At 41.6% G+C, this 10,896-nt stretch overlaps 1 protein-coding gene across 1 annotated transcript in view; it reads right to left on the bottom strand.

Moving 5' to 3' along the window:
* Nucleotides 1-2,726: 2,726 nt before the first annotated feature.
* LOC113478402 (calpain-13-like) overlaps nucleotides 2,727-10,896 on the bottom strand; it is a 49,096-nt gene continuing 40,926 nt past the window's right edge. Inside the window, 4 exon segments of the mRNA XM_026845597.1 lie at nucleotides 2,727-3,145; nucleotides 5,033-5,085; nucleotides 6,120-6,175; nucleotides 9,129-9,245. Of these exon segments, the coding sequence (XP_026701398.1) occupies nucleotides 5,059-5,085; nucleotides 6,120-6,175; nucleotides 9,129-9,245 (200 nt within the window). The 3' untranslated portion in view covers nucleotides 2,727-3,145; nucleotides 5,033-5,058.

Here is a 10,896-nt window from a genome sequence, read left to right as displayed (position 1 = left end):
TCGGGAGAAGGGGGGTTAACATCAGGGTTTCAAGATCTGCATCCAGAGATTATACTTGCAGGGTCAGCTGTCGCCACTTCTGCACCAAAATCTTTCTAATGCTAATGGTTGTCACAGATTCTACCTAATTTCATCAACTCTTCACCACACCTTCAGTGCTAGGGAGTTCAGTATCACTAATCTCATCTGCTTCAGCTTCTGCTTCTTCACATTGCCTGCTTCTTACCCTCTTGAGGGTTTTAGCATCATGAAGATTTAAAAATAAAGCATTTGTTTGAGGTCCTCCTCTTCAATTTCTAATAGAAGATCCTCTTAGGGCCTTTCAGACTTGTGTCCCTGAGGACTAGAAACTGATTTTCATCAAAAACATTAGAGATGATATTATCATAATTGCATGAATCTCAGAGCTTTTATAAATGCCAGAAACCTCATGGGGATTGTACTAATATTTCCAATCTGGCAAACACAGATGAAGATGCACAGAAGATTTTAATATGGGCACCATCCCTATAAAGTTGACCTTCACAGCCTGACCAAAGATGAGATGCAGAAGCTTTCCCTCTTTATCTAACACCCCACTGATCTGAGCTGCCTTTTATTGAAACTTGGCCCCTGTGTTTGTGAAATGTATTAAGCTTCTTGTGCTTTTGAAAATAATAGTCACTGCTGTATTATGGCCAAATCATTGTTTTTCTCCCTATTGACCCAATTTTTTTTCCAGCTACCAAACACCCTTGACTTTGCTTGTGGGATGGTTAATCAACAAGTCTGTCACAATGATGGATTCCTCCTGAATTGTTGCTTAATTAGCTTGGTTGGGAGTATAAATCAAGTGGAATACCAATTCTTCCAACACTACAGACAGGCAGCCGCGCTCAGTTTGACAGCAGTGAGTTATTACTTTCTGCCCCAGTGCGGGATCAGCATGCAGGCGCCAGCCCACAAACCCGAAGAGGCCGCAGGTTCGTCCCGGAGCCTCCTGGCGTGCACAGACCACACACACCAGGGCCAAGGGTTGGCATGATGGAGGCAGAGGTGGGCTCTGGCTGTCAGAGTCTGCAGCGGCAACCGGCTGCCCGGGCTCTGGGCCTGGGCGTACGTGCACCTCTTGTGTGAGAAGAGCTGGCATCCCCAGCGTCTGCCCTTGGGGAGACAACTTCTGTGTCGGGGATGTTTCTCCCCAGGGATGTCTGCTGTCTGCTTCTAGGTTTTTAATGAAGAAGCAGTATTTTAGTCTGTGGCCTGACTAAGTTATTAGAGACAAGGATCTTCATCTCATGACAAGTAGAATTGCCTTCCACAGAAAGCCAATTATGCATCATAACAAAAGGAAAAGTAATACATTGTGTGCAAATTAAGATTTTTAAGACTGATCTTAATGCGCTGATCTTAACAGCTTGGTATTTTTATAGATGGGACTTGCAAACAACGAGAATGTATTTAAGCCTGTTGACTTGAACTGAATTTCACAATTTTACCATGTGTGGCTTCTGTGTAGCTACAAAGAGCTTGTTCCCAGTAGGTCTGAGCCAGCTTGACCATCCCCAAACTGTGTGGAGGACATCATGCAAAAGTACTTCCAGATTTCTACTTAGGCTTTTTGAATTCCCAGGATAAACGAAACAAGTATACTTCTCTGAAACAGCTCTACTAATACACCTTCTTAGCAAAGCATATTTATTTTTCCCTGGCCACTTTTTAAAAATTTATCTTGTCTCTTTGCCAACGTTTTCAGAGAACTTAATTAATGATTTCAGGTGGGATGTGTAAGTCACACTTTGAAGAAGGAATTGGTTGTTTAAAAATTACTGAAAAAATATTAAAATTGTCTAATTTTACTGATTTTCCTTTCCCCTTTTTTCCAGTGAAAGGGTGGGCTCAGCGGACCCACTTGCATAAGACCTACCTACATGAGTAATGCTGTCCAAGCTACAGAATGAGACACTACTGCAGACTGACCTCATGATAACAGGGTCTCTCCTTTACCTTGTGACATAATTGTTGCTCCAGTGCATAACATCTCGCTGCTGAATGAGTATATCTCTTGCTAGTATGTGGACCCTCAATGGAAACTTGTGTGGAAGGTCTGAGTAAGGCACGGTGTGAATTATATTGCCATGGCAACTCTGAATTGCTTTCATCCATCGACATTTGCATCCTTCATTTTTGGCATTTTCACAAATAGAACCTTCAGAGATTTTTTTTTTTTCCCCAATAGTTGAGTAGAATAGATCACTAGATTTGCTTTTATCACCATGATAAAACAGTAAGAAAACAGAGTTTGTGTGTGGGCTACAGAAAGGTTACAGTTATTTAGCAGATTCAGGTTTAACTTTTGAGCAGGAATTATATCTGAATAAGCCTTATATTTTGAAAGACATCAGGACAGAGAAAGAGAATGCAGTTCAGATAAACTTGTTTCTTCCCAGACAGTCCTGATATAGATGCTGGAAATCAGAAAAAAAACCCGAACAATCTGTTCTATATCTCTAATATGCCCCTTCATTGCAGTAGCAAATAAAATTGAATCCCTACAGCTGATTAACTCAAATATGCATAAGACTTTTTCTTTTTTAAAAATGTATTTATTAATAAAAAGTTTTTTAAAAATCACAAAGCTTCTGGTGTTACTTATGAATTATTATTAATTTCTTCAACCTTTTTCTGGCATTTAGAAATGGCACACAAGCAAATTAAGAAATAATTCAAATAAAACTGTGTCTTAATTGTTTTTGTTACCTACATGATAGACAATCCTTCCACACAGAAGGCCTGACTCTATTCTTATGTGCAGTGGAGTTAATGGAGCTGTTCCTGACTTCTGTGCATTAACCAGGAGAACCAGCCGTATTATTTACAGGAAGATGAGAGGAGATTACAGTCAGCACTTCTATCTTGCCCAGACCATTAAGTACTACCAGCTTGCTCATGGATATCCCTCATTATCTTCTCTTCTCTCTCCAAAGCAACTCCAGTTTGCCTGAAAAGGACCCTTCATCCCAACATCTGAGTACCATCAAGCATAATCAAAAGTCCATAGGAAATCTGGCTTCACTCCTTCACAGTGGTTTTTCAAGAACCCCATGATAGCTCTTGTATGGGATGGCCTTGGGCTGTGTGGCCTACTGAGGAGCAGAAAAGCCACCTAAAACAGAGATAAAAAGACTCATACAGACAGCTGGAGGTCAGTCTTTAGAAATCACTAATGATATTTTTCCAACAGAATTTTTTCAACAAACGTCATGTGTGTTTTCCCACATCACTCATAGTTTTTTATGCTCTAGTTTAAAGAGTTTCAGTCCTCTAAGGGGCCATGCTATGACTGCCCAGTCTCTGGCTGCAAGTGGCTGCTAAATTGTTCAAGCAAACTGCTTACGAACACCCTACAGGCAGAATTTCATTCAAAACTGGTAAGTGAAAATTATGATTAATTATATATTTGCAGAAGTTATGATCGGTTTATGAATGATTCATGAAAGGAAAAAAGAAGACTAAACAGACTATGAATATAATTTGCAAGCAGTAATTCAAGCAACTTTATCCCCCAAAGTGAGGTCTTCCTAGTCTCATATTTACCTAACAGTAGTCTGCAGTGCATGGGGTGGGTGCTGTGCTGTGAATAATCTGTTTCTACACATCAACACATTAAAAAACAGCTGTGCTGTGACAATAAGAAGGTGCGCTGTCCAAAGGACTCTGAATGCAAAGGGCAGACTTTCAAACAAATAACTGTATGCAAACAGAGCTCAGAGGGGTGCAGGTCTCACAGTGTTGAGTGGTGAAGCCCAGCTCCTGATGCAGATGGACTCACTGGATGCAATTAGGAGACAAGATAGAGGAGCATCTGGGCATGACCACTGTCCTGGAGCCAAGGGTGAAAGACATAGAGCCACCCCTGCCTTCGGTCTGAATCTACCATGCATTCTCCCTGGGAGAGTGTAATTTACACCCTGATTATATATTTCCCTTTTCAACTTCCCACCAAAGCTGGCATCCAGTGTCAATTGCCTTAAGAAACAGGATGTGAGATACCAGAGATGCTGTTCATGTATTATTTATTATTGTAATTCCTGTCTATAGGAAGGCTCATCTGGATGCAGTCCCAGGTTTTCAGTGAAGGTCCTGCTTTTTGTTTTTGAACTGGATTGATAAGGAAAATGTGTGACTTCGCCCAAGGGTGCACCGTGAGGTCCTGGGGTCAACCACAATACAAAGGCAGGAATGTGCTGGCTCCCCACTGCACATTTTCTCTAAGGATTGTGCTTCCTCCCTCTTTTCTCCTCAGTGCCAAATGTCTGGGACCAGCACTAACACTTTACCATTGCGACTGGGAACATCCATATCCCAGTGCATTAGTAGAAGCACAGTGGCCAACACAGTTTATGGATGTATAAACAGGACAAATTCTGTAGGAAAAAGTCCTTCATGAAAACCCAGTAGCAAAATTAGAAAGTCCAGGTAAACTTCAGCTAAAAAAAAAACCCTGCTCCAGGCCTGACATGGAGGGAGCAAACATCAGATGAAGCACAAAGGAGGAACTGTTGTTCAAAAGTAAACTAAATCATATAATTCAGTTAAAAATGTGAAATCAGACTGACCAAGAAATCTAAATGACCACTTATCCCCACCCTTTACTTGGCTTTACATCTGCTACAGCTATGTAAGATATGCAGGAGTACCTGCATCCCTCCGAAGAAGACAAAAAAGACAAGTTCTGCTAGTTGATCTATTGAAAATGTATTACCTCAGGTGGGAACTGGGGACAAGTGGCTAACTGAGCCACCGGTGGTCTGAGCAACTGGTAAGACCATCAGCAATTCCCCAGAAAAACAGCCCAGAGTCCAATTCCCTTTGCAGACCCTCTCCAGCCCCTCTCATGCTGCAGCTCTCACCTTTCTCTCTCTCTCTCTCTCTCTCTCAAAACCCACCAGGGTGAGCTTTCTGTAAGGTCCCCACTCATATTCACTGTGACCACTGTAAGGGCACACAACCCTTTCTTCTCAGTTTGTATAATATTAAGGAGATTACTTACCAGACGCATCGAGTTCTGACGTCTCTTTAGGTGTACATGACAAGAGTCAGCCACTGGAAAAAGGAGAAGAAAAGGTGCATCTAGACAGTGATATTACACTAAGTCTTCAGACATGTGTCTTTGTACCTTGAGGCTGTGACCCAATGTCCTGCACAGGATAGTTAAGGGGTTTTGGAACCGCATTTTTCCCCTTATTACAATTCAGACCCAGAAACATTTTCCATACATTGCCTTCCATGATAAAATATTGCAGCAGCTGCTGGGAAAGAGTAGCACCTGCATGACTGAGAGTGAAAGGGATAGCAGGCTCGGGGAATGTGGTTGTCCTACAGACTACCCCAAAAAACAGGTTCAGGGCCTCTGCTTGGAAACTCTGCTCAGTTCTTAGTGCAAAACAGATTTAATGAACTGTGAGCCACTGAACTAACCACAGAGTGTAAACAGAAGCCAGCAAGATTGTAAAAGGGATTTTTTTAAAAAAAAATCTTTTTAACACTGTGTTGTCAAATAACAGTCCCCAGACTGATAAAATACAGCACTCAGGCATATCACTGTGGAGCACAGCAGGATTTTTGCTTCAGACTAGCTGATAAAAAGCTTGATGTATCCCTGTTCAGCTAGCTATCCTTCAGGCTGTGCTTTTAAGACAAACAGCAGCAGCAAGCATTTGTCTGCTATTTCTTTCTTAAAACCAAGATGTTTTGCAATTCAGAATTAACAGATGGGGCAGTAAGAAATGAGGGCATGCTTTTTTTTTTTTTCGTTGCTTCCTCAAAGTCACTTTGAGCAATATTTCCAGCAATGGCAGGCTGGTATCAGTAAGGGAATACCGTGCTTTGGATGTGGTTGGCCACCACTGAGCTGTGCTCACCCTAGCGAGGCTGAATAACTGGGGCCAGGGAACCCCAGGGAAATACCACCTACCCATGACATACATCCAGCCAGGAAAAACCCTCACCACTCTTGGAGTAAGAGGCAAAACCTCAAGCAATATACATCACACATCATTTTTAACTTCACCCTCCTGCCAACATACTCACTGGTCCCATTCAGACCTGTACAGAAGAGAAGGAAGGAGCATTCTTACCTCCATTGCTGTCATCAAAACTTGTGATCCTCCCTCTGCTAAGTTTTGAAATGCATCTAGGGGTAGAACAAAGAAAATCTTATTTGATGAGGAGGTAGCAAGAATGCAACGCAGACATAAGGCTGTGGCAGCTGAGGAGCAGAGCTGCAATCCTTGTGCTGGGATGCTCGCTCTGGCTCAGGTGTCCACTTGCACTGTCCTGCCTAGTCACATCCCATTGCTGCGCTGGGCACCCCCTCTGCCTTGGCCTTTGGATCACAGCCTGGGAAGGCATTCCAATTGCAGGGCCAGAATTTGGCAAAAGTGTAGGGACAGGGAATGCTCTCTGTGACTGCTTTCATGTCCTCTCATAATTTGTTTCCATTGTACCTCCCACCTGAAGACTGACAGGAGAACAGTGAACCAATGGAACACATCTTCCCACAGGGAAACTTTCTGTTGGTCCTTTTCCACACTCCCTGGCAGTGAGTGATCACAACGTGCCCTAAAGAAAATGGTTCTCTTGAAGTCATTACTATGCCTTGCAAGCTTTTTCCAGGGAGTATAAATGCAGATGCTGCTGTTACTCAGCCAGAGTTTGAAATTAATATTGTTGAAAGTTTTCTGACAGAACACTTTGCCATCAGAACATTTAAATTCATTCAAATATTGCTATTCTATGTGCACATTTACAATGCAGTTTGTCTAGGAGAAATGTTCAAATTCAAGTGTTTGGATAAAGTCAAAACACAGTATTTTGAGTTCTTTTTATTTATTTTGAAATTACTTTTCTCCTAGAAATGAGCTGTTATAAACAGTAATAAAAAGTTGAAACAAATTTAAGTCTGTCTATCCTATTTCTCCAGGAGCATGTTTCCTACCCTGAATGGAAAAGGCATTATAAGATCATGAATGTTTTGAAACCTGATGGGCTTTAGACAAAAGTGCAAGGCTTCTAGGAGAGTGTAAGAACAGGGCACAAGGGCACATTGCTCATCTATCCCTTGGGAGTCAACCAGAGCTACTTACATTATGCAGAGCAGAGAGAAAGCAGAGAGGAAAGCTAACATGGTGAAGCACACATCCAGCCTATGCTTCTCTAGAGAAAGGCATAGAACAAGGAAATCCCCATGTTGCGCGCAGCCTCTTGACAACGTTGTCTTTGCAGGGCTGGGCTTGCGCCGGGCAGTCTTTTTAGGAACAAAAGGCAGCACTGGAATTACCTCCTCTGGGCAGAGGTAAGTTCCCCTTTACTACTTCATTAACTCCGGTCAAACAGACTTTGCAAAGAAGCTTCGGCTTTTGGTTTGGGTCTCATCTCTTGCTATCTTGAAAGGATGAGTAATGATTTAATGGGACAGATTTTATCTCCCCTGCTGCATTCACATCATCATAAAGGTGGACTGCCTTTTATTCCCACTTGACACCCTTATCCTTTTCTGTAACAATCTTATTCACAATGATTTGAAAAGTTTGAGAAATGTATTCCACATTAAACCCTCTCTAAAGTGATAACTGAAAGAGTTGAGAGCATTTTAATATACTCATTACAGACAGCAATGAAACTTTTAGAGATTCCTTTTCCCATGGATGTAAAGGAGTTGTCTTTACATTGGCACTTAAAATGTACAAGGATCTTTCTTAAGATGAAAAAAAAAATGCCATGGTACTGATTTAGGCATAAGAATTTTAATCTACAGTAAGTGACATTATAATCACAAAAAGTGGGTGATTACAATTTATCTGTTTTTTAATGAAAGCATTAAGATCAGGACACGCTCTGACTTTCTGAGCTGCTTCTGCTATGCTCCCTTGAAATGGGATTTTAGGCAATGTCATCCAGGCAGATACGCTGAGCAGTACTGGCCCATAAAACATCAGTGGTAAAAACACATGAGAAAAAATGAACACTCATTTCCATGTGCTGTTGAAACACAGCTGATTCCAAAGATGAACTAAATTGCTGTAGCAATGTTCTAGCACATGGGTCACAATTGCTGGGTTTAACTACCAGTATTTCCAGTCAAAATGCTTATTATTAGAGTAGTAAAAATTATGCTTTTGTAAAACAGAATTCCATTTACTTTCAGGGAAAGGCTTATTTACAGACACTCCCTTCTTGCAACTGCCAGACAATAGCTGGATGCAACACAGGGTGTGGGTTTGTTTATCCACTGAGAAGGATCTCGGACCTCCTTACCAAAAAAATTAGAGAACTTCACTGAAGTTGGTTGGAAAAAAATATCTCTGGGTCAAAAAAAACCCCAAAAAGAGGCAGCACCAAAAGCACCTCCCTTGCTGTGATTCAGACTTCTCTGACTTTCAAGCAAAAGACAAAGCCTTCCACTTCAGATGTGTTGCCTCATTCCTCTTCACTGGGCATGAATGCATGCAGTCTCTCCAAAGTGGTACTGGCAATGCTCCACGCCACCCTGGAGGAAGCTCTGCTGTGGACCAGGATGCTCAAGTTTGTGTGGAAGGGCACCAGCACAAGGACACATCTTGTTTTGTAGAAAATGAGTCTTAGTGCATAGGGGCTCTAAGGACAAGCCTGCAGAGGCCAGACTAAATCAATGCAGCAAAAAAGGATTGGCAGCTGAAGAAGCTCTGGATATAAATTACCACTGTTCCTCAGCAGGGAAAAACACAGGGCAGCATGGTGCTGCTTGCAGCCCACTGGCACTCTGACGAGCTCTAATGGGAAACTGGGGGCTGACCTTCCTTATGGTCCCCTTCAGCAAGGACATCACTGTACTCCCAGCTGCTGCTTTCTCTCAGCTCTCTACCAGCCAGTTGCTCCTGTGGGCATGAGATAAATCTGGCTTCTGGCAAACAGGCTGCCAGAAGCAATGCCTGGACCATGCCTGGACTTTGGACAGTCTTGTTATTTCCAAGCTACACTGTTAGAGGTATGTTATCATGTCTAGCATTGTGTCCCTTGCCTCCTGACACTGCTCTCAGTCTGGCTTTGCAAGCTCTCCTGCTGCTAACATCCCCTGCCCGACAACAGGCCCCGGTGCTGAGACTCACTGGTCATGGTTTCAAGGCGCAGCATGCAGCACACAAAGTCAGAGAAGCCAATTCTCCTGGCAGCATCGCCGTATCGCAAGGCCAGCAGGCACAGGAGCTGCTCGTTAGCGGTCAGTCCTGCGGAGGGAAGAGGAATATCAACACTGGGGACACACTGTGTGATGACGGACCAGCTCTGATGGCCCTGTGCACCCTGAAGAGAAGCTGGGGCCCTCCCTCAGCCACCCACTCTGTCACGACGGGTCTCTGCATCCCTGGACAGCAGCTTGCCTTGCCCCAGGTTTGTGCATAAGAGTTGGGGTAGAGTGATGGAAAATCAAAGTCCTTCTAGTCACTTACTTGAATTATGGCTTGGGTCAGCAAGCAGGAAACACTGAGCTAACTAATCTAGTGTTATATTGCTTTGCCTTTTTAGCTTTTATTTTCTATAAGAAAGGGGTGATTTTCTATGGCTCATAACTGTTAAAGTCTGAGCATAGCATTTACAATACCACTGGCGCTTTCTGCTAAACAGGGAGATACCTCACACTCATGCTATTATGCAGTATAGCATGCCTAGGATTCTTAATTTTTACATTTTCTCTTTTATTAGAAAATGGTGAAGGGTGCATTTCTGTTTTATTAGGTGATTATTCAGTATTTGTGTCACAGACTGTTTGGATGGAAATTGGTATTCAATTGAATGAACAAAAATTGCCTTTTAGAATGATTCTTTTATTAGTTAAATAAAACTACCCTAAATGTGTTGGCTATATAAGAGGAATGATTTAAATATATTTTGCACTAAAAGCTGATTTGCTAAACAAAAGAGAATTTTTCTGCAGAGAGCTGGACTGATAGCTTCGGTTTAATGCATTCTCTGAGACTTCAGAAAAGTCTCCTTTACCCACCCCTAGTTTTCAGCTGGAAGAGAAGTAACATTCCTGCTTTTTCAAACAGCTCTATACTTTACAGTTTTAAATAAACTCATCGTGGAGCTAAATTGGTTGAACAAGCAGAAAAGAAGGAAATGGTTTCTCTACACCTTGTAGGGGAAAATACAGCCAATGGAGGTGAGTACATCAACAAACTCTGGTTGCATAAGCCTAGTTGGAGAAGGTCTCCAGCAGGAAGCAGACACACAATGCTGAATATTTAAGTAATGGGAATACATTTGGGCTTAAGATACATTTCAAATGAAGATAATCCTGATTTTTAGATTTTTTTCCCAAGGATGAAAAGTTAGTAATTAAAAAAATCCAATTAATGAAATTTATTCTTTGATTCTGGTTTTAAACCACTGCCAAGAACCATTGTAGTAGCGAGCAATGAATTCTATCTCATTTTTAACCTCTTGAAGGCAACAGGAATTTAATCAAGCTCTCTCTGGAGAGCAGATTCCAGCAAGCATTGCAGTGCTGCTTACAAATTGCTATAAGCATGTCTTACACTAGTAAAACACTGACAATTTGGCATGGTCTGTCTGGGATATACTTGTTCTGAAATCTGCTCACCTGGCAATGTCTCCCAATTAACCTCATCAACAAGACTGAAATGTCAGTTCTCTCTTCCCAAGACATTTTAGTTATATGCTGATGCTTATTTGTAAGGTTACTCCCCACACCTTTTGTCTGATGGATTCCTCACTCTGGTTTTAGTTGAGTTTAAAAATACAGACTTTATATTTACCTACTTTTAAAAATAATAAATAATAATAATAATAATAATAATAATAATAATAATAATAATAATTATTATTATTATTATTATTATTATTATTATTATTATT

Source organism: Athene cunicularia (genome assembly GCF_003259725.1).
Source record: "Athene cunicularia isolate RWA chromosome 3 unlocalized genomic scaffold, athCun1 chr3_part1, whole genome shotgun sequence".
Classification (NCBI taxonomy): domain Eukaryota; kingdom Metazoa; phylum Chordata; class Aves; order Strigiformes; family Strigidae; genus Athene; species Athene cunicularia.
This window is presented reverse-complemented; position numbering and strand designations above follow the sequence as displayed.